We start from the raw sequence: 27,300 nt of genomic DNA, 5'->3' as shown, positions 1-27,300 counted from the left end.
AGGGGCTCCCCCCTCGGAGGCCCCTCAGATCCCGACACCTGCCCCACCGCACAAGGCGGACACCGCAGCCCTGCCCTGCCCAGCACGGGGACTGGGGGGACGGCTCCTCACCTGCGGTCCAGGGACCAGGAGGCAGGGCCCCTAGACCCAAGCAGCAGGCGCCCAGTGAGGCTCGGTTACTCACTGGAGCCCAGGCCAAGCCCCCAGGCCATGGGGTCTGTGGGGGCCGCAAGCTCACACAAACCCAGACACCTGACCCCCCAAAAACGGACCGAGACACCTGACCCCCCCACAGACCCACACACCTGACCCCCACAAACAGACCCGCACACCTGACCTCAGACCCACACACCTGACCCCACACAACACAGACCCACACGCCTGACCCCACACACAGACCCCCACGCCTGACCCCACACACAGACCCACACGCCTGACCCCACACACAGACCCCCACGCCTGACCCCACACACAGACCCACACGCCTGACCCCACACACAGACCCCCACACCTGACCCCACACACACAGACCCACACACCTGACCCCCACAAACAGACCCGCACGCCTGACCCCACACAGACCCACACACCTGACCTCAGACCCACACACCTGACCCCCCACACACACAGACCCACACACCTGACCCCACACACAGACCCACATGCCTGACCCCACACACAGACCCCCACACCTGACCCCACACACACAGACCCACACACCTGACCCCCACAAACAGACCTGCACGCCTGACCCCACACAGACCCACACACCTGACCTCAGACCCACACACCTGACCCCCCACACACATAGACCCACACACCTGACCCCACACACAGACCCCCACGCCTGACCCCACACACACAGACCCACACACCTGACCCCCACAAACAGACCCGCACGCCTGACCCCACACAGACCCACACACCTGACCTCAGACCCACACACCTGATCCCCCCACACACAGACCCACACGCCTGACCCCACACACACAGACCCACACGCCTGACCCCACACACACAGACCCACACACCTGATCCCACACACGCACAGACCCACACTCCTGACCCCACACAGACCCACATGCCTGACCCTCCACACACAGACCCACACACACCTGACTCCACACAGATCCACATACCTGACCTCAGGCCCACACACCTGACCCCCCCCACACACGGACCCACGCGCCTGACCCCCATACACACACAGACCCCCACACCTGACCCCCCCACCACGTCCACCTCGAGTCTGGGGAAATTGGGGAGTTTAGCTCAGAGGCCAGAGCAGGGACTTCAACCAAGTTGCTTGAAACTCAAAATAACAGAAACACTAAGGATCACCAGATTTCCTCTGACTGTGGAGTGTCTCCTCACCACAGGTTTGAGTACAGCCCGCAGGGAGACCCCTCGAGGTGAGGACATCCTCTGAGAAAGCACTTTGACTAAAACGTGTCCTGTCTGTCTATGGAGCTCCCACCAGCTCCCAGCCTGTTCTCCAGGAGCTAAACTGGACGACCGTTGCCGTGGCGTCTGCCACTGCTGGATGAAAACCAGGCTCACAAATGATAGGCCCGCTGTGGGAGAGACCCGCGTGCTGGCTGCATTCCCGAAACACGCGCACACTGCAGCCACCCTAAGGAAACCAGGCTCCGGGCCACCCTCGCTGCCCATGTCTGGCCCCCGCCTCCCAGACCCACGGCACAGCGGCCCCGCGGCCCTGACCTGGCGCCCGGAGCATGATGACCCTGAGCCTGTCTGGGCCCGGGTCAGACCCCGCGTCACAGGGCTCTCCCGAACAGGCAGAGGGCCCAGGCAAACGCCAGAACCTCGGCCGCGTCTGAAAGGGCCTTACCCACAGCCAGTGCCGTATTCAACAATTTCGGGTGCATTGATTTCCCAAAAGAAAGGAAACATCCCAAAGACACCCCCTTGAGGGTTTCAGTGCACCCGCCGGTCGACTGCGCTCCTCTGGAATTCCTTCCGGAAGAACCTTTCGTTTTTTTGAGCGTGTGACCTTGCGTCCAAACGTTTCCCCTTTTTGCATCAGCTGCTGGGAAGCTCATAAGGGAAATTCTGGGCTCACTCAGCTCACCCACGTGCCTCACATGTATGTGTGTGTGTGGCCAGTCATGTCCAACTCTGTGTGACCCCATGGACTGTAGCCCACCAGGCTCCTCTGTCTATGGGATTCTCCAGGCGAGAACACTGCCTGGAGGGTTGCCATTCCCTTCTCCAGGGGATCTTCCCGACCCAGGGATGGAACCCATGTCCCTTGCATCTCCTGCATTGGCAGGTGGGTTCTTTACCACTGCACCACCTGGGAAACCCCAGATGTGTTCACCGCTTTTTTTGTTTGTTCACCGCTTTTTAAAAAATCAGTTCTGGTTCTGTGTAGAACAGTCCCTGACAACCTGGAACGTCCCTGTGGAGAACTTTCAAATTTGCAGGATACAGCTGGTTTCCCTGCTCACTAGGACTCAGTCCCAAGTGTCCGAGGTGAGTGGACGCCCCTCCCCACAGCTCAACGGAGTCCTGCTTCTGAAAGGTGGCGGCTCCTTGGAGGAACAGAGCAGACGCAGCAATCTGTCCCTGACTTCCTCTTCGCAAGCTGCTCATGTCCACTCTGGCGATCAAAGCACACCTCGCCTTGCAGCCACTGTCTCCTGAGCCCTCACTTGTAGCGGGAAGCTGACTTGGACCATCCCCCAACCTGAAGGGGCTTCTTTCCACCGGACGCAGAGGAGAGCCCAACCCAGACACGAGCGTGGAGGAGCCTCGGTAGACTCACAAGTGGGAGGAAAGCCGAGGGCAGAGCAGGAAAAGGGAAGTCGTGGGCACCCAGGCTCGGCACTATCCCTATAGTGGAGGACGCGTATCCCCAGGATGCCAGGCTGAGCAGTGCGGGCAGGGGGCGCACAGTGAGAGGAGGGGCGGGCAGTGAGGGAGGGGGAGGGGTGGACAGTGGGGGAGGGCTGGGCGGTGGGGGAGGGGTGAACAGTGGAGAGAGGGAGGGGTGGGCAGTGGGGAGGGGTGGACAGTGGGGGAGGGGTGGGCATTGGGGGGAGGGTGGACAGTGAGGGGGGGGCGGGCAGTGGGGGAGGGCTGGGTGGTGGGGGAGGGGTGAACAGTGGAGAGGGGGAGGGGTGGGCAGTGGGGAGGGGTGGGCAGTGGGGGAGGGGTGGGCAGTGGGGGGAGGGTGGACAGTGAGGGAGGGGGAGGGGTGGGCAGTGGGGGAAGGCTGGGCAGTGGGGAGGGGTGGGCAGTGGGGAGGACTGGGCAGTGGGGAGGGGTGGCCAGTGCGGGAGGCGAGGCTGCATGGAACCACACCACCTGGGGCCGCATGTGTCAGAGCCCGAAACTGCCCGTTGTCCACCCTAGTCTGAGCGCTGGTGGGCAGGGCACAGCAGAGGCGTCTCCCATTGACCAGGAACCCAGCAGCTGCTCCAGCCGCATCCCCACCCCCTCCCACACCCCGGGGCAGCCCTGCTCAGCTCACAGCCACCCCTGCTCCGCCCAGACGGGACCCTGGGGTCCCCACTTCTGAGAGAGGTGCTCTGGGGCCTCACTCCGAGGGGCCCCTGGAGCACTAGGTCGCCTGTCCTGCCCCGCGCCTGGAAGGGGGGGAGACTCAGCCCCCAGCCTCCCCTCCCCGCACAAGGCCCCCAAGCATCAAGGCAGTTCAGTCCTTCCAGGACTAGGGGGTCCTGGGCACCCCCAGCAGCTGGGGTGCAGATCCCCAAGGCCAGGGCACATCCTGTCAGATGACTCAGGGACCCCCCACCGTGTGGAGTGCCCGGCGCACAGCAGACTTGGGAGGAGGATGGGAGAGGCTCGCCGCACACGCACAGCCCTGGGGCCAGGTGGGCACACAGGCCTCTGGTGATGACCCCCAGGCCTGAGTCAGCACAGGAGCCAGCAGACTCCTGGCGAAAGGTCCTGAGTCCTGCGCACGGATGGAGCCCAGCGCAGAACCACGGCCACGAGCGTCAGTGAGGAGCTGAGTCCACGGGGTCAGCCCCGCCTGGCGCTCCCGGTGTCCTCCCCAGACGCTCTCCGCCCGCGCCAGGTGAGGACGGCCTTGCCGGAGTAGGAGAGGACGCAGCCCGAGGGGCGGCTCTGACCTTTGCTCTGACGTCCTGCATGCAGCAGACACACAGGCGTCTGGGCACAGACTCCCCCTGATGCCCCACGGGGCCCTGAGTGCCCCCGCGGTCAGCACCACCCTCTGGCTCCTGGCCTCCAGAGGACGCGGGGGGCTCCAGGCCGAGGGGCAGGACAGAGGGGTCAGCCCTGGGGGCGCTCTGCCCCTGCCGCAGCCAGCGTGAGCCCCGAGACCTCTCCGGTGCTGTCTGCTGAGCCTTCTTCCCACGTCCTCCCCAGAGTGCTCCTGGCCAGGGTCCAGGGCCCTGGGACCAGAGGGCAAAGTAAACTGAGGTGACCACGCTCCAGCCTTGGTCGGGGCAACTGAAACAGCGTCTCTAGCCTACCTTTCTTAACAGGCTTGTGAGTGGCATATGAATTTTGGTAAAAGAAATATCCAGAGAGTTGTCACCCACTGAGGGCCCCCCCCTCATGCCTGCAGATGGGGCCACCGCGTCCCCTCTCACCAGGCTGCGGGCGCATCGAGGCCGCCCGGCGATGCCTCCAGCGCTGCAGCAGGGGCGGCAGGCGGAGCCAGCGCTGGGGAGCCCCCCGGGCTCCGCGGGACGCTCCCCTCTTGGCCATGGTCCTGAAGTCTCCCCACCGAGGAGGAGGCAGCGGTGGCGGCTCCCGGTCTTCAGCCCCGGCTCCCCCGAGGGCCGCCTTGCAGGGCTCTGTGGGGGACGCTGGAGAGCCGGGCTGACCCCAGGATGCGCCAAGACGGAGACCTCGGGGCGATGTGAGCGTCCAGGCTGCGGCCCCCGGGACTCGGGGTGTCCAAGGGGCAGTGGAGGAACGCGGAGGGCACGCCTGGCGGTCAGAGAGGGGCTCCTGAGGCGGGCGAGGCGGTCTACGTGCAAGTCCTGGGCGTTTCCTTCCTCCTTCCTCGGGGGTGGGCTTGTGTGCGGAGCTCCCAGCCTCGGGGGCCGCGGAGCAAAAATCCTTCCAAGCTCAGGAAGCCTCGTGTCCAAACAGCAGGAGCGGGAGGGCCTCAGGGGACGTGGCCGGGCTCTGGAAATAAACCGGCAGTTCCGCCGCCCGGCACTGCAGCTCGCAGAGAGGAAACCGATTGCAGCTTTGTTTGGCCGGCGACACTTTGCACAGAGAGGCTCCGAGCCTGCCCCTCGACGAGGCCTTGGGGCAGCCCCGAACTGTCCCAGGGCGTGTGCTGCATCGGCACCCTGGGAGCAGCTGGGCCTCCCTTTCTGGGGCCGTGGTTCACCTCCTCGCACAGGCATTCCCAACAGGACCGACCCCGAGGTGGAGCAGACGCCATCCATGCTTGCGTCTTCTCACTGGCTTCCCGAGAGGCCGGCCTGGCTCACGATCCGAGGAAACAGATGGTGCGTTTGATGTGGCAACTTTGGGATGCAGGCCACCCTGAGACCAGGGTGCGGGGCCTCAGGGCAGCCATGTGGAAATGGTCCCCGCGGTCCACAGGAGCAGCCCCCACAGGCTCTGGGACCCACAGTGAGCAGGACTTTGAGCCATGTCCCTCCCTGTGTGCATGCCATTGCCCCAAAGAACCCTGAATCCTGGGGGTCGGGCCAGTGAGTCAGAATGAGCACCCACCCAGATGGTTCATGACCAGACACGGGCCTCCTGCCAAGCCGCTGGGGTTAACCCGCTGTCTCCTAAATACCTGATTATGTTTTTAAACTGTTGCTAACTAAACTCTTCCCCAAAAGTCAGCTCTGTGTTGGACCTCAGTCACAACAGGCACGTTTCTGTCCTGCACGTTCACAGCCTCGAATTCCCAAGCATCTGAGATTCTGCAGGACTTTCCCGGCAGTTGGTGGGCACTTCCTCCCCAAGACCCCGTGAACCATCACAGGCACCCGGGAGCCAGGGCTTCGTGCAGGACACTGGCCACCCTTCCGTGTGAGCAGCCGGGGATGCTGAAGGCCGCCTGAGAACTGGCCTTGCACTGCTGGGCCCAGGGGTGTACATCACACAACGTGGCCTCATATTAGCAGGAAATGCCTATCAATAAGTGGGAGCAACTTAAGGCTCTTGGCAGTGAAACAGCCAAGCTGCTCACGCCAGGGGAGCAGAGGGTCACTCGGAGCCTGTCTGATGCCAAGTGAGACGCTGGGGGACTGAAGAATCAGTCCTTCCAGGGTACAGGCGGGCTGGGAGCAGTGCCATCAGAGCCTGCGGACGGTCTGCCCGTCGTCTTCTCCGGACACATGCACACAGCAGGCTCCCCGACGGGGCCGGCGAGTGCCCGTGAGGCCAGAACACAGGGGAGCAACCTGAGGCGCCCTGGCCCCCCAGCCCAGCAGGGCACGGGCAAGCACCCCCTCCCGCCTTGTCCCTACCGGGCCTTCCCTTGAGTGGGCGCCCGGCCACATGGGGCAGGAGGCCCGCTGTCCTGCTGCCCGGCACCGAGGTCTTCAGGGGCCACCCCGATGGCCCTCTTCTCTGCACACCTCAGCTCGTCCCTGGCTCCACTCTCGGCCACAGCCTGGGCCCCACCCGCTGACGGTTCCCAAGGCCGCCAGGCAACCAGCCCCTCCTAAATTGCTCTGCGTCTAGTAGGGTGACGCTTCCTGTTACTTCCAGGGACACGTCTTCCTTCTGACAAAGGAAGCTCTGGGGCTGGGCGATGGGGGTAACCTCGCTACGGCTCCAATGCTCGGAGGCTTCTGTAACCTGGAATAAAGCTGTCCATGGAGAAACAGGCCTGTAGAGTCTGGAACTGGTTACTCTTAACAATGAGCTTTTTAAATGATGCGCTTCCGTTCTTACATAAAGGTCACGGCACAACTGATGGAACAACCGTTGCGACGTCTGGAGACGATGCCCAGGTCACGTGACTGCGTGCGTGTGAGGCGCTCAGTCGTGTCCCACCTGTGCGACCCCATAGACCGCAGCCCGCCAGGCTCCTCTGTCCATGGGATTCTCCAGGCAAGAACACTGGAGCTGGTTGCCATTCCCTTCTCCAAGGCAGCTTCCAGAACCAGGGATCGAAGCTGGGTCTCTGGCATCTCCTGCGTTGGCAGGTGGATCCTTTACCACCAGTGCCGCCTGGGTCTTAAAACACTGACCACGATGACAAGGTGATCCAGCTCCTCCCTAAGCATGTTTGCAAAATTCTTTCCAAGACACAGGTTGGGACGTGGCCGAGCCAAAATTTACATAAAGGTTTTCCTTTGTTTCCTTGGGAGCAAGCATGCCGCCCATGAACCACTCGGTTCTGACACCAATCACAGTGAGTGACGGTCACGTCCGAGGACTGCGCCCACTGAAGCTTCCGGGTCCAGACAGAACCTCGCCGTCCACTCCACGAGGTGCTGGCCTGACCTTGGTTCTGCGCCCTAAGCGTCCAGGAGTGACTGAATGAAAGAATCCATAGGAACACGTGATCCTGTCAACAGTAAGGGGGGGTTTCAGACGGGAAGACAGTGAGAACTTCACTCCTCTCAGAACTGATGGAGGCGAACAGTCACATGACCGATAAAGCACGGAGCCCCACCGTCTCTGCGCGTTCAACAGCCTTCCGTATTTTGTTATTCAAATAGCAGGGCTTCCCTGATAGCTCAGTTGGTAAAGAATCCACCTGCAATGCAGGAGACCCCAGCTCGATTTCTGGGTTGGGAAGATCCGCTGGAGAAGGGACAGGCTACCCACCCCGGTGTTCTTGGGCTTCCCTGGTGGCTCAGCTGGTAAAGAATCTGCCTGCAATGCAGGAGACCTAGGTTCAATCCCTGGGTTGGGAAGATCCCTTGGAGAAGGGAAAGGCTACCCACTCCAGTATTCCAGGCTGGAGAGTTCCATGGACTGTATACTCCATGGGGTCCCAAACAGTTGGACATGACTGAGTGACTTTCACTTTTCAAATATCAAACACATGTTACCCTTAAGAAGGATTCAGGAATCAAGAGGCTAAACAATTCTGTTTTTAAAGACAAAGCACTCTCAGAAAAGTAAGGTCATATGAAGGTCCCCAGCTCACCACACCTAGTATCTTTCCCGGAAGTCATCGTTTGGTGACGTGTTGGTTCCAGTTCTCCCCTCTGGGGAAGGAGGGCCACGGCCACACAGGGCGAGGTCGAGGACGAGGGGCCGGCCCTGCTTTGGGGACTGGGCTTGCTCCCGTCATGCAGTTAATGACGGAATAAAGCAGAAGCCCGGAACGTTCGCGGACTCCATCTAGAGACACAGAAGGCACCTACTCTCTGAAGCACAGAAAGAACGGTCACTCTCTTTCCAGCTTTACACTTTCCTGGAGCCTCCTACCCACAGCTGGACTTCCTCGCACACGGGTGCGTCTGTGGGTCTGGGCCGAGCAAAGGCTCCAGGCTGCGTGCTCCCGCCCCGGGCGCGGGGCCCGGACGTGCCGCTGGGCGCCCTCCATGCGCCGGCCTCTCTGCCTGGATCACGGGTGTGGTCCTTGCTCTCTGAGCGCCTCCCCCCACTTCTCACTCCCTGGGAGAACCCCGGCCTTGAGCCCCTGGGAGGTTAGTCGAACAACAGTTAATAGCATTAATGGCAGGATTTCTTTGGAAGGAAGGATGCTAAAGCTGAAACTCCAGTACTTTGGCCACCTCATGAGAAGAGCTGACTCATTGGAAAAGACTCTGATGCTGGGAGGGATTTGGGGGCAAGAGGAGAAGGGGACGCCAGAGGATGAGATGGCTGGATGGCATCACTGACTTGATGGACGTGAGTCTGAGTGAACTCCGGGAGTTGGTGATGGACAGGGAGGCCTGGCGTGCTGCGATTCATGGGGTCGAAAAGAGTCGGACACAACTGAGCGACTGAACTGAACTGAATGGCGGCAGGGACCGTGACCCGGGCACCCGCCCGCACGAGCTTCTGTGACGTCAACCCTGGAGGCAGGAGCTCTCGTGACCCACTTCACAGATGGGGAGACTGAGCCCCCGCTCCTGTGGCGGGGAGGATGCCCACCCTCTCACCTCCCATCCTGCCTTTAAACCAATCACCTGGACGACTGTGCTTCAGCTAAGCTTTTCACAAGCTCAGGGCAACTGCGGTCTTCGTGACAGGATGGGAAGACTGTGGGATTCGGGCAGGATGGGAACATCAAACACCAGCTGGGCTGCTGAGCAGCCTGCAACTGAAAGCCTGAATACAGCTTCCGGAGGACACAGCCGAGGGGCGCCCAGGTCCTTAAAAGGAACGCGGCAGATGCGTGAATACCACGGACCCAGATGCTGCTGGACGAAGGTCCCAGGACGAAGGTCCCAAGAGGCTGGCCGAGCGGCTGGGACACAGCTGGGATTCGTTTCTTGGATTGTGGAAAGCTGGTGTAGGAGATGGGAAGACGGGCGGTGCCAGACTAGAGGGCAAGTGTCCCTGATGCACTCGAGCCTGGGGGGTAGGGCGGCCTCGTCACTCACGCCCAGTGACTTGTCCCTTCAACACTCGAAGAGCCAGGAGCTGCGAGTCCTCACTGGGGGCAGGAACACTTTAAATATGACAGAGCTTGTGTTTTAACCTGGAGAAGGAAATGGCAACCCACTCCAGGATTCCTGCCTGAGAAATCCCACGGACAGAGGAACCTACATTTCATGGGGTCATAAGAGTCAGACATGACTGAGCGACTGTCTTTTCATCCATCCATGCCTCCATCCACCCTCATCCATCCGTCTGGACACTGAAGCATGTATGTTACCACATGTAAAGTAGACGACCAGCGCAAGTTCCATGATGAAGTATGCATCCATGCATGTCGGGAGAGAGCTAGTACTGACTGCTCACCATCAGCCTTGGAGAGGGGACACCAGGGGCCCTTCTGCTCAGTGGTTCTTCAAGTCAGGTTCCTGGCCCGGCACCATGAGTATCACCCGAGACCTTAAAAATGCAGAGCTCAGGCCCCTGACTTCCTGGATCAGAGGCTCCAGGGAAGCCCGGGGTCTGGGATGACTCCCTCCAGAAGGTTCCGACGCTCTGGTCTGAACCACTCTTCTGTGTTAGGGAGAGGCTTAATGGGCTCCATCCATTAGCCTTTCTCCCTCAAACGTTTCTCACTCTGTCACCACTTACTGCTAATCTAGGGAGAAAACCACAACAACGGCAACTCTGGAAAAGCAGCCCGACTACACAGAAGGGGAGCCTCGGCCGTGGGAAGGGCACCTGGCTTCGTGATTCAAGACTGAGAGAGAGAGAGCTCAGAGAGTGTAAATTCCCAAGGTCAGCAGCCTCATAGACCACACAGGCAGCAAGCTTCATCCCCGCCCAGGTGGACTAACCCGATGACGTCCTGCGGAGGGGGGGGGGGGGGGCGGGGACAGTAAACCCAGGGCTGAGATCAGGGAGCAGAGGGCCCCCATGGCGGATGGAGAGCAAGTCCCGCCAGCCCAGGGTGGGCCACACGGTCCAGCTCCGTGCAGCCCCGGGAGGCCCCGGAGCCCAAGCCTCAGCTCCAAGCCCATCCCCACCCCACCCCTGCCCTGAATCGCGACAGCAGCATCCAGGTGACCTCTGTGACCTCCAGTCAGAGCCGGTCTGCTACACAGGGGGCTTCCTCTGCGGCAGTGCTGGGGATGCAGACCCGGGCTGCTGGGGGGCTCACGGCGGCCCCGTCAACACCGCAGGACACACGAGTCTCAGCCCCAGCCGGTGGCACCTGGGTTTGTGCCAAGGGAGGAGGCAGGTCCTCCCCCAACCAAGCGGCCAGGTGCTCACCAGACCGCGTTTACCTGGGTTTCAGAGTCTTGGCGGAGGGGAGCCATCGGAGCACCGGTGTGTCCGAGGACACACAGCAGAGAGCCAGGCGGCAGTCTGCACAGTTCAGGGGGTGCCCAGCACCACCCCGCTCCTGGAAGTCAGTCTCCTTGCCATCAGAGCGCACACGCGTCTCCCTGGCTCACCAGGAAGCCTCCGGCCCTGAGGCCCAGGGATGACATCACCCCTTGGACCAGTTCCCACTGCTCTGTAATCCCGACTCCAGCCCAGCGCAGGGGCCCGAGGATGCCTCCCTCCAGGGTGACGGGCACCCGGTCCGCGCCCCTCACCTCAGCCGCACGCCGCACGCTGCACCACGCACAGCAGGACTCGTGCGTCAGACCCAGGAGCCACCCTCCTGAGAACAAGGGGCAGACGGCAGAGGGGCTTCCTGTGCTTTGACCCATTTATCACAAGTCCAGTACTTTTAACACCAAAATCACCATTAAACACAGAACAACCCCCAGGGTCTCAGACCACCACACACGGAGTGTTCACACTGGCTTCGCCACCGCTCTGTTCTCAGATCTGCTGGGTCTCGTGCTTATGATAGAGGGGTGGGAGAGGCGTGTGTCGGGGGGGCTACCACACCTACACCAAGTGACTGATCAAACCTAACCTCTCAGGAAAGTGTTCCTTAGATGATGAGGCAACAGTCCGTGACGCAGCACAGCAACATCAGGAAAAACCCAGCAGCTCACTTTTAATGGTGCACAACCGTCTCCTCTTCGTCTCGAGGAGAGCCAGCCCTGGCTGACAGGGCTCTGCACACGCGCAGGAAAGCTCAGAAGTGACCAACCGAAGGCAGTGCCCAGCCCGGCCAGCGCACGGCCCTCCTGAATCCAAGCAAACATGGGGAAACTTCTCCTCAAAACCAATTGTGAGTCATCCTTCACTCAGTGCTGAAAACAGCATCCATCAGCCATCTCCCTCTCCACACCCAAGCCACATTCCAGCATCTGTCTCAGGCTCACATCCTATCTGGTGGAGAAAGACCTCCCTGATGGATCGGACCCTCCCTCCTCAAAACCAGCTTCGACACCCCCCCTCCAGCCCCACACCAACTCAGAAAGCCCCAGGCTCACATTCTTTTCGAGCCACAAACACGTTTGCGACTGCAGCACGCGCAGCCCAACGCAGGCTGAATGAGCAGATTTCAGATCACGGCTCCACAAACAAACCTGCGGTCGCCCAGAAAGCCCATCACCAGTCTGCCATCCTGGCCACCTCCTTCCCAGGCAGAATAAAATCGGGCTGACCGGCCAAGGAGCCTGTCAGTTGCCAGATCAGAGCCATCATTCCACTGTCCTGTTACCTCCGCTTGGAAAAAGAGATGCAGCCCGCCACCCAGAAACCAGGCGCGTCTCCCGAGACTCAGCACATGATGTCAAGCTCAAGAACGGGCTTGGGGCCGGCGGCTCCTCCTACCAGTGCGCTTGGAAACCGCATTCAATCTCTGCACCATTTCCTCCAGGGCCATCTCTTCATGTCTCAGCCAGAACCTCATTCTCCGCAGCGCAGAACGGTCCTGCAGCCCGGGCTTCCTCTGCACCAGAGGTGCTTCGGGGGAGGGGAGGCGCTGGGGAGGGGGCTGCCGCGCCGCCTGCCCGGGATTGGTCCCGAGCCCCGCCGAGGGGGCGCGTGGGGGGGCTGCTCGGCGGAAGCGGAAGCGGTGCGCGCCCCGCGTCTCTCCGCAGCTACCTGGGCACCCAGCGAGTGCACCCCCGCGCGGCGAGCAAGGCGTTCCACAAGTGCACCCCGGGTGCAGTCACCCGGGCCCCCGCGCGCACCCGCGGATCCTTCGACCGTCCCGCGCGCGCTCCCTCGCGCCGACCTGGGCCCTCGACCAGTGCACCCTGCGGCCACCTGGGAGCCCCGCGGACCGGCGCACCCCGCCGGGACCTCAGCCCGCAGCCCGGCCCACCCCTCCAGCCCCGGGTCTCTGCGCCCTTCCCGGAGCGGAGCGGGGAGCCGCCGAGGCGCGAGTACGGAGCCTGCCCACCGTTACCTCCGGCGGCCCCCGGGCAGGTGCAGAGGCCGCAGCAGCCGGGCGCGCCCTCCCCGCGCCGTCGCATGCCGCCCGCGCCGCCCCCCGCGAGCGGGTCGGTGGGTTCGCGGTGGTCCGGTGGCCGGCGCCTGCCCAAGGACGCGAGGCGTAGGAGGGAAGCGCGCGCCCAGGCTCCAGCCCCGCGATCTCGCCATGCTTGGCACGAAGCCACCCAGGGCATTCTACACCCCGGCGCCCTGCAGAAGCCAGTCATGCGTGTCCCCGGGCCCAGCGCCATTTCCCAGGGAGGCGCGAACCCTGTATGCGCCCGGACCCTGACGGGTGTCTTCCCACGGAGGGGCTGACCTTACAGATGGAGTGTTTGAGGAGCAGGTGCCTGGTTCTTTAAGTGGTTTGGGAAATTCAAGTGGGCAGCTCATGTCAACACAGGGTGTGCCCACATCCCAGTTGGGGGTGGTTTGGGGAGGAAGGTGGCAAGCCCCCAAGGGCTTGTTGACCCCCGATGTCCAGCTGCACTATCAGCCCCCCTCTGTGCTTCGCTGGCTGACCACTGTTCCCTTCATCTAAGGTTCCCGCTCGGTCTCTCTCAGCTTCCTTCCTCTTTGTGTCCTGGAGCACCTTGCTCTGGGGCATTTCAGGGACCAAGCAGCCAACACCTCGGCTTCACGGCTGAGTCTGCTGGCCTCCGTGCCGGGGTGTTTGCTCCAATGGTCTGGATGTCATTTTGAGGGTATTCTGTAGCCGAGGTGAATGTGGAGACCAGCCGGTCACCCTCTCTGTTGCAGGTGGGCCTCATTCAATCAGTTGAAGAGGAAAAGACTGATGTCCTCGAGGCAGAGGGAATTCTGCCTCCAGAAGGGCCAGATTCAGCTCTTCCCGGTTCCCACCCTGTGGCTGCGCTGGACACCTCAGACTTACGGCCTCCACGATCCCCTGACCGTCTCTCCCTCCCTCCTTCCCCCTCTCACTGAGTCTGTATCAAACTTTTACTCTTTCTTTATATTATAGCACACTTGGGGCTATCTTGCTACAAAAGTCATTTACTATTGACTGAAGTGCAGCAGTCGTAACAATCCCATCAGACACTATGTAGCACTTCTGTGTTCCAGGGACCCTCCTAAGTAGCTCCTTCCTGGTGTGAACTGATTTAATCTTCAGAAGGATCTAGGAGGCAGGCGCTGTTTCTACCCTGTTTAATAGAACACTGCACAGAGAGATCCAGTAACTGCCCCAGGGCACACAGAGGTGCTGGAGGCAGGGTTCAAACTCACAGGCGCACAAACAGAAATCTAAAAAGCAGGCTTTGCTTCAGGGAAGCACTGCCACGGACCAGTTGGCATGTCATCCCCCAAGTCTCTTACAGTTCAATAGAGGACAGTGAGGGAACGGCCCAGACACGACCCCGCAGAGAGAGGCTTCCCCTGAGTGTCCCAAGGGTGCGGCTCATCTGCACCACTGCCGGGCCTCCCAGAGAGCAGAGGCGGCGTGGCGCCCAGGTGGCGAGGCAGAATGCAAGATGATCCCTGGCTACCAAACACATCCTCTTAGCAACCGTCCCGGAAAGTCAGCCTGAAAGGGAGGCGAGAAACAGGAGAGCTGAAGGGTGCATGTTGGGTCCGAGGTGGGGGCTCTGGGGCAGGCGGAGTCACCCGCCAGGCCGGGGTGCAGCTGCGTCCTGCACTAGAGGCTCCCGCGTGGGGCCAGGGCAGCAGGGGAAAGCAGACACTCTGAAGGAACTCGCGGCCATGGACAGGCAGCTTCACCTGTGACCGCAGCTGTGAGCCCGGGCATGGAGCCAGCGTCCGTCTGAGGAGGGCATCCCGGGGATCTCAGGACACACCCGCCTCTCCTGGGCATCTCCCCCCCGGTCCTGCTGAGCAGGCCGTGGTTGGGGGGGGGGGTCCCTGCCCCCCAGGGGCCCCCAGGATAAACCCCTGGCAGCTGCCTTTCCTCTACCTCAGGCCCAAAGATGCAGACAGAACGTTCAGAAGACGAAAGGCAGAATTCACCTGGCCGCAGGGATAGAGGGCAGCTGTGGGGCGGCCAGGACAGAGCGTGAGGACCGCTGGGTGGTGCTCAACGCTGCGGACGTCAGGGACCAGACCAGGGGAGGCGCCACCTCACAGCTGCCAGAACAACCTCAGCAGACAAGTGCTGTGGGAGGCAGAAAAAGGAGCCCCCGTGCACTGTTGCTGGGAGTGTAAATCCACGCAGCCACTATGGAAATACCGAGGCGATGCCTCAGAAGACTGAGGACTGCCCTATGATCCGGGAATTCCACTTCTGGGCATTTTCCGAAAAAAAAAAAAAAGGCAAGAACATTAATTCAGAAAAATAAAAGTACCCTATGTTACCCGCGGCACTGTTTACAATAGCCAAGGTACGGGAGAAACCTACGTGTCCGGCGATGGATGAATGGACAGATAGGGTGTGCTGCACACACACAGTGGGAGAGTGCTCAGCCGTAACAAAGAGTGGAGTGCGGACGGTAGTCCCGTGCAGGGACCCTGGGGGGTGGCGCTTAAGTGCCGGGCTCCAGCGCGCAGCATGGGGGCAACATGCAGCAACACAGCCCCGTGAGGTTCAACTTCGTTACGAGGTGGGTGGTAAAGTTCTCCCCACAGAAAGGAAACGGTGACTTGCTCACCGCGGTGCCCACGGACACACAGGTGTCACGTTGTCACCTAAACTCACAGGATGCGGAAGCCAGTTAATTCCACCTTGTACCTCTGGGGGGGGCGTGCTTATGAGAGAGGCCAGAAGGGCTTCCACGCAAAAGGGGTGGGGGCTCCCCGGCCGAGCCGCGGTGCAGAGGCTCCAGGGGAGGCAGCCACCGTCGAATCGGCTTCAAGTGGGGTCCACGGGTCCCCACGAGTCAGCCCAGCAGGTCACCCACAGGAACGCATGTGTGTCCCGTCCCTGCCCGCGCCCTGCCCCAGGGAGATGCCGGAGAAGAGCACCCCGTCCACCCCGAGACGGCGGGGGGCAGGTGCAAGGGGGTGGAGACGGACGTTTCAGATCAGGAGAGAGCCCTGGAGACGGGACTGAGGCTCATCTAACGGCAAACGCAGGCAAGTGCTGGACTCAGCAGAATGTCCCCAGGAGGACCCCCTCTGCAGGGACCGAAGGCACTGGCCCCCGTCCTCAGGCCCGCGGGATCCCGGCCCAGTTTGGCCTGCAGACCGCGCCTTGTCTCACAAGGCCCAGGTCAGGCGTCACCTCCGCGGGCCAGGGGCCTATGTCTCCAGCTTTGCTTTTTGGGGCCGAGACAGGCCCTACATTCCTGAGGGCGGCAAGGGACCCAGCGGGTGTGGGTTCTAACAGGGAATGCAAAACTCAGGGTGCTTCCCCACTGGTAATCATCCCCTCTGCAATTTACAGGGTCTTCTAAGGGCAGTTTCACAAGAGCCTCTGGTCCGAGCAATGCTCCTGGGCTGGGAGTGGGCAGGTGGGGACGCCCCCCCAGGAAGGGGTACACCCCGACTCAGCCCTGCTCTGCGGGGCTGCAGGCGCCCCATGCAGGACAGGATCTGGGGGACCCCCAGCGCATCCCCCTCCTGCTCACAGGGACCCGGAGCATCAGCCTCCTCGGGTTCTGCATTTATTCTAAGGGTGTCAGCAGACTGTCGTCCAGCCCAGCTGCCTCCCTGCGGGCTCCTTCACTGGGTCCCCAGGGCATCAGGCCCGCACGTCTCCTGGGGCCCAACCAGCCTCCAGGTCAGAGAGGCTCTGCCCATTCAGGTGCAAAGCGGTCAGTATGTCTCCCACGTGCCCCAGGCAGCTTGGAGGCTACAGGATGCAGGGCCCAGGGCTCGGAGACCACAGAGACTTAGCTCCCGCTGTCCTGGAGGCCAGACGTCCAGGACCAAGGGGCCGGCATGGCAGGGTCTGGAGAGGAGCCCCCAGGACCTCTCGCTGCAGCCTCACAGGGGAGGCGGGGTCAGGGACGCTCTGGGGCCCTTCTCCAGGGCACTGATCCCATTCTCGGGGCTCCATCCTCATGACCCCAGAGGCCCCACCTCCTAAACACCACCACCATGATTTCAACCTATGAACTTTGGGGGACACAAGCAGTCTGACCCAGCACACTCCCCTTGGCCCCGGAGTCCTTGTCCTCCTCACGTGCGCCCTCCCCTGCAGCCCCCCGGCCCCTGCGGGCCTGAGTAGTAAACCTCACACAGTGGGTCTCGCAGCCTTTGTCACAGGCTGCCTGCTTGCATCACTCAGCCTAACATCCTCCAAGTCCGTCCACGCTGTGACAAAAGACAGGATCTCCTATTTTTAAGGGTGGGTGTCTTAGGCAGGCATTGCCCGGGGACGTGGGGACGTGTGTGTCCCAGGTATCCCCTCTGCAAGGCAGGAGTGGCCTTGGCCACCTTCCTGCCCCAGACGTAGGGGCTGGAGCAGAGGGTGGGAGACCCAGGGCCAAAGGCCAGAAGGAGCCGGGGGCGGGGGGAGCAGGGGGGGCATCTCCTTCTGTCCCTGAGCTGTGTCGATGAGCCCTGTCTGAGGTCGAGGTGGTGAACTCTGAGCCCCCCACCAGTGCTCTGGGCCCTGACAACCTCACCAGGTGATAAGACAAACGTGGGAAAAGCTCCAGGGTGGAAGCAGCTCATGATTTCCCATCCACCGAGCAAGGCCAGGCGGGCGGCCGAAGGAGACTCAAACGGCCCGGTCGGGAGGGCGTTGGGCACGGCACAGTCCCCCGGGTGGGCGGGCAGCCCCCTCCCCAGCCCTGCCACGCCTGCTCCCCGTCCAGGGCGCAGCCCCACTTCCGCCCCTTCTCTGCCACTGAACCTTGTGTCTCTGCAGAGGTGAGTCCTTGAGACGAGCTCACAGCCCCCGTCTTAGGCTCCCACGGCCCCCCGGACCATCTGCGGCTCCATGCGTGTCTGCTGGTGTCCACCTTCACCTGCTGGACCCGGAGGAGACGGACACCAAGGCCAGACCCCCTGAGAACGGGTGTCTGGTGGCCAGCCCTTCACCACAGAGGTCACGGCTGGAAGCGTCCCTTCCACCAAGACCACGTGGAGGAAGTACAGACGCCGAGACAGGGCCCTGGCCAGGCGGCGCAACCCCCGCCCTCTAGCAGGGAGCAGGGCCCCAAGAGGGGTCACCCTAGCACCCACCCGCACACCCAGGGCACCAACTGCCCAAACGGGGGCACCTGCTCCCCAGGCGGCCACGGCAGCCGCCTGCCTCCTGAGCTGCCTGCACCCTGCGGTGGAGCTGAGATCCGCGAGAGGAAGCCGCTCACAATAGGGTCACGGGGGCAGTGATAAGGCAGGCTTCTGGGCCGGGCTGACGCACTCGGTGCTGTTTATACCCCTGCCCCAGGGACTCTGGACCAAAACAGTAAACCCGGGAGAACAAGCCAACCTGTGATCAGGAAGCTGCTTTATTACTCTGTTTAGAAGATTAGTAGCAACAGCTTTAACTCTGTATCACACACGTTCAGATTCTCCCCACCCAGCAAGCCACAGAATACCGAAGCCCAGGCCAGGAGGTGCAGGCCCTGAGGCTCTGCAGGGGCTCGGGGGCCACGATGGGGCCTCGGTGCTCCCCCAGATGTGACCACATGGTCAGCAGAAAGGATGCAGGATGCAGGGAGCGGGCTACTCGCTGAGGCTACAGGGAACAACCGGGAGGCTGGCTGAGTGCACACAGCGACACCGAGGTGCCCGCGGGGCAGTGGGAGAGGGGAGGGGCAGTGGGGGAGGAGAGGGGGAGTGGGGGAGGGGAAGGGCAGTGGGGGAGGAGAGGGGGAGTGGGGGAGGGGAGGGGCAGTGGGGGAGGGTGGGGACAGTGGGGGAGGGTGGGGACGGTGGGGGAGGGGGACGGTGGGGGAGGGGAGGGACAGTGCGGGAGGGTGGGGACAGTGGGGGAGGGGAGGGGATTGTGGGAGGGGGGACAGTGGGGGAGGGGGGACAGTGGGGAAGGGTGGGGACAGTGGGGGAGGGGGGACAGTGGGGGAGGGTGGGGACAGTGGGGGAGGGGAGGGGATTGTGGGAGGGGGAGTGGGGGAGGGGAGGGGCAGTGGGCACTGTAGCTCTCGCACAGCCCATGGGGTCCCGCACAGCAGGAAGCAATTACCTTGGAACTGTGCTGGTGATTTGCCAACGCTGAATATTTAAACACAGCTGATTTAATTTCAGAAATGTCAGTTTTTCAAGGCTTAACTTAGAGGCAGTATTTTCCAAGGTTCAACAAACAGCAAGGTCACTGAAATTGAGTTAATCTACCTTGACATCTATTTACACGTGTGGATCTGAACCTATAACTCCATAACAAATATTTAATTGAAGCCAGTCAATGTCACAGCCATCTAAAAGGAAAGCTCTTCCCCCCAACCCCCCTTCCCACCTCAAGTAAGATTCTGCGTCGGGCACGGCGCTCGTGGACATGCGGACTTGCCGGCGGTGAGGGGCTGGGCTGTGGGTTATCACCCTCCTTTTTGGAAGCCGACTGCAGATTCACGTGCAGCCGTAAGACACACCCGAAGAGACCATTCCCCCAGTGGTTACAACCTGTGGAGCTGCAGCACAGCGTCACCCAGGGCTCCCATCCCACACCACCCGCCTCCCACCCCGTCCTGAGCCCTGGCGACCACTGCTGCCCTCCATTTCCACAGCGTCAAGAACGTTCCCAAGTGGATTCAGCTCGTAACCCAGTGGGACGAGCTCGTTTCACTCAGCCCGGCTCTCCGGAGCTTCATCGGGTGGCCTGGTGCCCCTGTCTTGCCCCTGTTCTCGCTGAGTGCCTGGCGCTCCACGGCGTGGAGGGACACAGCTTTTTCCAGCTGTTCACCCGCTGAAGGGCATTAGTTTGGGGCTACTATGAACAGAGCTAATACAAACTCGCGTGTGCATGAGCCCGTGTGAACGCTTTCCTTCCTCTGGGATGAATGCCCAGGAGTGCCACTTGCTGGACTGGGTGACAGCTGTGTGTGGTGGTGTCTTCCTGGCGGGCAGTTTCCAGATGGCTGTGCCCCTGAACATTCATCGCCACCAGCACAGAGACCGACTCCTGCACCCCAGCTTCCAGAGCCATCACTGCTCTTCACGGCAGCCCGTGCGACGGCGTGCGGGGGCGCCTCACAGAGGCTGTGCTTCCCCGACCCCCTTTCATCTGCCATCAGCACCTCTTCACTTCTGCTTTCCACTTTCTGCCAGGGTTGTTTGCTTTTCTACTGGTGTGCTTTGAGGCTTTGTGGTCGCGAATATTTTCTCCTGTCTGTAGCTCATCTTAGCAGGGCCTTTGGAGAGCATACATGTTTCATTTTGATAAAGTCTAATTTACCATTTCTCCTTTTATCCCATTTTTGGCATCAAGTCTGTGTACTCTTTGTCTATTCCCAGGTCCTGAATATCATCTACCCTGTTGTTTCTGAACTTCTACAGTTTCAGTCCGCGGCCCACGTTGACTCGATCTTTGTATGACATGTGAAACCGAAAGGCACGGTCTTTTGTTTGTTTGGTTTTCCCTCTGATGTCTGACCACTCCAGGCCACTTGCTAAAAGGCTGTCTTTCCTCCACTGAGCAGGCTGTCCACCCTCGTTAGGAATCAGTGGGCTTGCTGTCTAATTCTCTCTTCTCCACTGTCTTCTGTCCTTCAACCGACTCCTCCCGTCCTGATGACTGTGGCAGAAGAAGCCTTGGTATCACAATAACTTCTCCTACTTTCTTCTTATTCAAAATGTTTTAGGTATTCTAGCTCTGCTGACTGCCCACACAAACTTTACGAGAGTCTTGTCTATATCTATAAATTTTTTTTTGTTGAGATTTTGATAAGAATTCTGCCCATTGGTTTGGAGAGAACTGACATCTTTACTATATTAAGGTGTCCGATCCTCAAACAAAATGCGTCTCTCCGTTTATTTAAATCTTTGAGTTCCCTCGTCAGCATTTTCTAGTTTTCAAGCTCTGTTCATGGTTTTTGGAGCTGCACCCAAGCATTTCATTTTGGGAGCATGTGAATGGCATTGTATTTTTAACTTTGCTGTCCGTGTTCACTGCCGTCCAGAGAAATACAATAGATTTTCCAGTGTTCATCATGCATCCTGCAGCCTTGCTAACCTCACTATTAGCTCTAGGAGTGTTTCTGTAGAGTCCTCGGGATTGTATAGTTAGATAATCGCGTCGTCTGTCAATACGGACTGTTTAATTTTTCCTTGCCAATCTCCTTGCCTTTTATCTCCTCTTCCTGACTCGCCGCACCAGCTGAACGTCCAACCCGCTGCTGAGCACACGGCTCCCGACCGCGTGGGGAAGAGCACGACTCTGACCACGCAGACGCGGCAGCCGCAGGAGTTCTCGTGAACGTTTACTGACAACTTACGGAGGCTCTTCTGTATTCCTGTTTTTCTAAAAGGGTACTGAATGTTGTCAAATACTTTTTCTACATCGATTGAAATGACATGTGATTTTTTTCAGTTCATTAAAGGGTGGATTACATTGGTTAATTTTCAAATATTGATTCAGCCTTGCATTCCTGGATTAAACCCAACTTGGCCATGGTGAATAACCCTTCCTATTCGTCGGTTAGCTCTGTTTGCTAATATTTCGTTATGGATTCTTGTACATTCATGAGGGATGTTGGTCCACAGTTTTCTCTTGTTTTTGTCTAGTTTGGGCGTCAATAAAACACTTGTCTCATAAGATGACCAGGAAGAGAGTGTGAAGAGCTGGCGTTCTTTAATGCCTGGTAGAGTTCCTGAGTGAAACCATCTTGATATTCTTTTTTGAGAGTTTTAAAATTATGAATTCAATGGATGTAATAGCTTCAGACTATTCAAATTACCCTGTTTCCTATAGAATGAGTTGTGGTAGTCTGTGCTTTTTAAGACATTTTTCTTTGTCTCTAGTTTTCAGACATCTGACTATATGTCTTGGTGTGGTTTGGGGGAAGTTTATTCTAACTGGGGTTCTATCACCTTCTTAAATGTTTGGGTCTGCGCCTTCGGCAGTCTCCTGCCTTTATTTGAGTATTTTCGGCCTGCCTCCTTCTCTCCTGCAACTCCAAGGACGAGAAGGTCAGGTCACAGACAGCCGCTCGGGTCCCCAGGCTCTGGGCTGCCCCTTCAGCCTCCTTCCTCCGTGGTGTTCAGGGGGTGGTTTCTGTCATTTTATCTTCAGATTCACAGATTCTCCCTGCTGTCCTCTCCCTTCCATTGTCGAGTCCATCGACTGGGATTTTTCCTTTCATTGCTGTATTTTCATTTCTGAAATTTCCATTTTCTTCCATCTTCTATTTCTTTGCTGAGATTTCTCAGTTTTCCCTTTTCCAGCGAAGCATCCTGTGCCAGTGGCTTCGACCTGTCTGTCGGATAGTCCTGCCGCCTCTCGCATCTATGTTGACATCTCTTGCCTTTTCTCTTTCAGTTTGAGATTTTCCTGCTTCCTGACATGACAATCGGTTATTGAAGGAAATGTGGGCCTTTGGTGTACGTTATGAAATTCCTGAGTTTTAAAAAAAATCTGTTGTCGTGGCTGACTTCCTCTGGGTGCTCCAACAGGGCGGGGGAGGGCAGCCTCTTGTCACTGCTGTGGGTGGGGGGTCCTTGTCCCTGCTGAGGCGGCCGTCCGGGCTCCCCACTGGGCCTCCTCTGGTACCTCCCTGCTGGGGGCTTGGGGCTCTGCTCCCCACGTTCCACTGCCCCAGTGGGGGACGTGGCCTTGTCCCAGGGTGGCGGTGAAGTCCTGGGCCCACTAGGCCTCCTCTGAGTCCCAGGACGGGGCCGCGTCCAGGCTCCCACGAGGTTTCCCCACGAGGTCTGCACCCACCTCGTGTCGGCCTTGGGACTGGACCCACCACTCATGGGTGCAGGGGGCCTTGTGCAGCCCACCACGGCGCAGGCGGGAGGCTGGGGTCCTCCACTCCCAGGGCCTGGCGGGCAGAGGGCGGTGTCCCCACGGGGTCTGGCGGGGCAGAGCAGGGCTGTCCAGAGGCTCAGCCCTTACTCCCCAGGTCCTCGGGGGGAGACGGCAGGTCTGGTGGGGAGTTTCCAGCTGCAGGCCCCCCAGTGCCAGCCTGGACCACTGTGTCCTTCCCAGGCTGGTCTCCTCCGTCTCAGAGCCTCTCACCTCTCTCACGGGTACGATTCAGGGGTCTGTCCTTAGGGTGGGACCAGGGAGAGGTCCGCCTGGCCTGTCTCCCCGTAGTGGTCTTTCGTGGGTTAAGTTTTAAAGTGACCTCAGAGCACAGGCATCTCTTCTGACCCAACAGCCCTGAACACACACCTCCTCCGGCCCTGGGTGAGTTCATTCAGAAAAACTCCAGACAGCAAAGGGGGCTGCCTCTCAGTTCCCACATAAGAGGGGCCCTGCTCTGAGGGGGGCTGACCTTGACCAGGGCCCTGACCTCGCTGACCTTAAGGAAGCCTCCGGCCCACGTCACAGCAAAGTCCCAGGAGCTGGGACAGACACGGCTCTCTTCCTCTGAGCGGCTGGAATAAAGCTGTGACCTGCCTCTCTCGTCTGTTTCCGGGCCTTTTTCACAATGTTCCATTTGTTTCAGCAGAACACATGCACTCGCACAGATCTAGAGTCTACCGATTCGTCTGCTGGCAGGGTATCTGGCTGGTAATCAGGCTTCTGCGGGTCACAGCTGTGTCTATTTTACTTACTTTGAGAGTAAAGCTCCTGTCATTTTCATTGGAAGAAGAAGAAAAATGATTTTAGGGACATCTGTTGGAGGACGTTGGCTGGCTTTCATTAGAGACAGTTCACTGGGGAGCAAAATGTGCCTGCTTCCTTCTTGACACTTCAGATGAAAAAGTGATGAAATTGTGGCATCAGTCATGAGAACCTCAGGAATCTCAACAAACACAGATGGCACGGTATTAACATTTCGAGGAGAAGCCCCCTCAGACCATGATGCCAGGACCAGAGAAGGTAGCCCCCAGGTGAGCTCAGGTACTCTGCAGGGAACAACTGCAGGTGCCCACCTGGCTGGACCCACCTGGAGCCGCCGGAGGGGTCCTGGGTTTGAAGAATTAAAAACATGGCAGATAGCCGTGTCAGTGAGCACGGTCCTGCCAACGCACACGCCTGGGCCTCGTCTTTGTAAGTCTAAGAAGAAGGTTGGCACCAACCCAGTTACATCTTTTAGCCACCGCATGTACTGTGTGGATAAACCTGCCAGACGTTTTCCATTACAGCCCGCGTGCAGGATGAGCCAGCATCACGCCTGCCGACGACCTGCCCACGCAGCTGTCTCCGTGGGCTCCTGCTCACACAGCGCGGCCCCAGCCGAGACGACAGTGCAGGATGCGAGGCTGCGGTTCCCGCCTGCAGATGCATCGCCACAGCTTCTAACACACCTCGAAAGAAGAGACCCTAAAAACAGAGGGCAGAATCACTGCCTCCCACGAGAAGCACTTAGAAGGAAGACTTCAACCTTCAGAGCAGTGTGAGGTTTACAGGAGAGAGGGTACCGGCAGAGCATCCCCACTGCCCCCCCAATGGCATGGTACCCGTGCTGTGATGGACGGACCAGTCACATCGCTGTGTTACTGTTAACTAGACCTTCGGTTTTTGCCACAGCTCACTCTCCGTGTCGGCAGTTGTTGAGTTTGAACAAACCACGATGTCACGTACCCACCATTACAGAATCGTGGAAGACGGTTTCACTGGCCTGGATTCCTGTGGCCCCCAGGCTGTGATGGACGGACCAGTCACATCGCTGTGTTACTGTTAACTAGACCTTCAGTTTTTGCCACAGCTCACTCTCCGTGTCGGCAGTTGTTGAGTTTGAACAAACCACGATGTCACGTACCCACCATTACAGAATCGTGGAAGACGGTTTCACTGGCCTGGATTCCTGTGGCCCCCAGGCTGCTGTGATGTCACACCCGTGATGTGGTCCCTCCCGGGGACACAGAAGGAGGCACAGGGACCCACCCTCACATCCCCCCAGTTCCCTGGCCCTAACCCCACACCCGCGATGCCCACGGGGCCTGCTGCAGCCTGAAAGGAAACACAACCTTAGAAACACACCCGTCAGGAAGGCATAGCTGCCTTCCAGGTTCCCAGACACAAGTTCTGTTCTGAGAAGCTCCCTGGGGGGTGTCATCAGCCCCAGTCACCCAGACCAGGGACCATGCCCACTTGCCCCACAAAGCAGCCCCGGGGCCTCCAGTGTCCTTGGTGGGGTCAGCGACTTAGCGACTAAAAACAGCAGCAGCAACACCTCATTTTATTGTGCTTTGCAGATACTGCATTTTTTACAAATTGAAGGTTTGTGGCAACCCTGGGTAGTCAGAGGATAATTGCCATTTTTTAGCAATAAAGTATTTTTAAAGTATACTTTTTTCATTCAGACATAATGCTACATTACACACTTAACGGACTGCAGTAGAGCATAAACATAGCTTTTACAGACACTGGGAAACCAAAATATTCACGTGATGCCCCTCACTGAGATACTTGCTGTATTGTGGTTGGCCTGGAGCTGAACCCACAATATCTCTGAGGTCTACATGTATGCAAATTATGCCTAAATAAGCTGATATGTGCCAAGCTACATTCACACGCACACTGGCCCCTCCGGGAAGGTGTCCAGCTTGTCACGGGTCCCTTTCTCCTACTTTCCCCGCAGCAACCCAGAAGCTGACGGAGAAACAGAGTGCTGGGCTCACCCAGGAGCCACCCCGAGCGGAAGGGTGCTCTGCGTGCAAGCTCTCCCGCGTGTGAGCTCGCCCGCGTGTGGACTCACTTGGCCACGTGTGCACTCACTCGCCTGCATGTGAACTCACTAGCCTGTGTGTGGACTCTCCCGCGTGTGAGCTCCCCGCGTGTGGACTCACTCGGCCACGTGTGCACTCACTAGCCTGCGTGTGAACTCACCCGCGTGTGAACTCGCCCACGTGACTCTCGGGTTGGTGTAGAAGCCCGTGTCTCAAGGCCTCCTGGGACCCTCAGTCCCCTTGAGAAGGAGACTCGACTCCCTGCTCCTCCAAACTGAGCGCTCTGGCGTCCCGGTCACTGACCCCCTGCATCCCGCAGTTTCAGCCCTGAATGGGAGGCACGGCGGTCCAGCCTCGGCGGCTCAGCTGCGCCACCTGCTGGTCTGAGGGCGGGCGGCAAAGGAGCTGGGGGCCACGTGACCGAGCCGGGGGCACCGTGTGGACACGTCCCTCCCGCACCCTCGGGACACTCTTGTCAATGAAACTCGGGTCCATGTGTCCGAGCCCAGAAACACCGCAGGGTAGACAATGGGGGGGGGGAGCGACTGCCCACAGGAGAGTCAGGAGACGTCTGGCTGTCACGACGCAGGTGCTGCTGGGGCGAGGGTGCTGCCCACACCCCAGCAGGCGCTGGGTGGCCCGCGGCGGGGAGGACCCGGCCCCAACCCCCGGCTGCCGAGGCTGCGAAACCCTGGGGACCTGCGGGTCTGTCCCTGCCCCTCCCGCCTGGTCCCGGGGCGCGGCCCTCCAGTGAAGGACGACGCCATGGCAGTCCTCAGAGCAGAACACAAGCTCTCTTTCTGCCGTTCAGCGAGGTCCACGGGTGCGCCTGGAAATGCAGGCTCAAAGGTGACGCTCTTCTTGCACGTGCACGAGGGGCCTGGGGCGGCCTCCTCGGCCCCCGACTGGGGCTCCCACCTTCAGCTCCCGGGGCGGCCCAGGGATGCCCGCCCCCTCCAGGAAGGCCCCCCACAACCCCCCGCCCCTCCTTCTGCACTGCTCCCTGGAGTGAGCAAGTCTGTCTGCACAAAAGTGGACGATTCATGCTAAGCAGTGGACACCATGATGACAGAGCTGAGGTCAGGAATGCGGTCAAGTTTCAAAGGGGCTGTTTTTGTTTAAACAAAGGCCCTTTCCTCCGAGACACTGGTTTGGGTTCCGGGATCTGTGGTCACAGACCTGCGGTGGACACAAAGCTCCTGGATTTACAGAAGCAGAGTCACAGCCGTCACCTCCCGGAGATTTTCCAAATAGGCGTTGGGAAGACACTTCACTCCTCCCAAAGACGAGGCTGACCTGCTCGCAGCTTCCCTTCTGTGTTCCCTCCTCTTGACTCCTCTAGAGCCTTTTAAACAGGAGTTTGAAAGAGTTAACTTCAGAGAAACTGTGACCTCGAGCAGTAACCGTTGTCCTGCACGCGGGCTAAGAATTAAATATTTACAGCCTACATTTTGCAGAAAAACATCTAAGAAATGATCTCCTAGGGCAGCTGAATCACAAACATTTTCTAGCAAAACATTTCAGATTATTTTCAGATTAGGGGAAACCTTTTTATCAATTTTAGGAAAATGACAAAGCGCCCACGAGTTTCCTGCCACCAGAGAGTAAATCACATGTCGTCCTGTTGCTTCCTTCTCTCCCCAAAAACACCTTCTTCCAAACAACCAGCGTTAAATCTCGGCTTTCACCAGAGCCTAACTGCACTACATGAGGATGACCAGCAGGAAAACCACAGGAGTCCTGGGCCGCCTAACAGAGCCCCACGGGCCCAGC

The 27,300-nt window shown here is 59.4% G+C and overlaps 1 protein-coding gene and 2 long non-coding RNA genes across 35 annotated transcripts in view; 2 read left to right on the top strand and 1 right to left on the bottom strand.

Annotated features, from left to right (window-relative positions):
- Positions 1-27,300, bottom strand: part of MCF2L (MCF.2 cell line derived transforming sequence like) — a 90,556-nt gene that overhangs the window by 54,498 nt on the left and 8,758 nt on the right. For 15 of the 33 annotated variants that reach the window (XR_015138474.1, XR_015138478.1, XR_015138479.1 and 12 more), the window contains exon 1: positions 1,853-2,743. The exons of 6 other annotated variants lie outside the window; for them this stretch is intronic. Coding sequence is in view for 19 of the 27 variants with exons in the window: in XM_086330631.1 (XP_086186757.1) it covers positions 1,853-2,153 (301 nt within the window). In the remaining 8 variants the exon portion in view is untranslated. Of the gene's footprint in view, positions 1-1,852; positions 2,744-4,607; positions 5,110-10,808; positions 10,950-12,014; positions 12,040-12,148; positions 12,207-12,261; positions 12,460-12,841; positions 13,132-27,300 lie in introns of those variants that run through there. 12 more of the 33 variants (XM_086330641.1, XM_086330646.1, XM_086330614.1 and 9 more) reach the window with 11 other exon arrangements.
- Positions 5,287-6,825, top strand: LOC147362104 (uncharacterized). The gene is made up of 2 exons (XR_015138491.1): positions 5,287-5,483; positions 5,887-6,825. It is a non-coding gene; the product is annotated as an uncharacterized LOC147362104 (long non-coding RNA).
- Positions 12,256-13,863, top strand: LOC147362103 (uncharacterized). Its single transcript, XR_015138489.1, has 2 exons — positions 12,256-12,390; positions 13,627-13,863. It is a non-coding gene; the product is annotated as an uncharacterized LOC147362103 (long non-coding RNA).

This window comes from Bos grunniens, chromosome 12 (genome assembly GCF_055505025.1).
Source record: "Bos grunniens cultivar Pamir isolate PY7600 chromosome 12, Bosgru_T2T1.0, whole genome shotgun sequence".
In the NCBI taxonomy this organism is placed as follows: Eukaryota; Metazoa; Chordata; class Mammalia; order Artiodactyla; family Bovidae; genus Bos; species Bos grunniens.
This window is presented reverse-complemented; position numbering and strand designations above follow the sequence as displayed.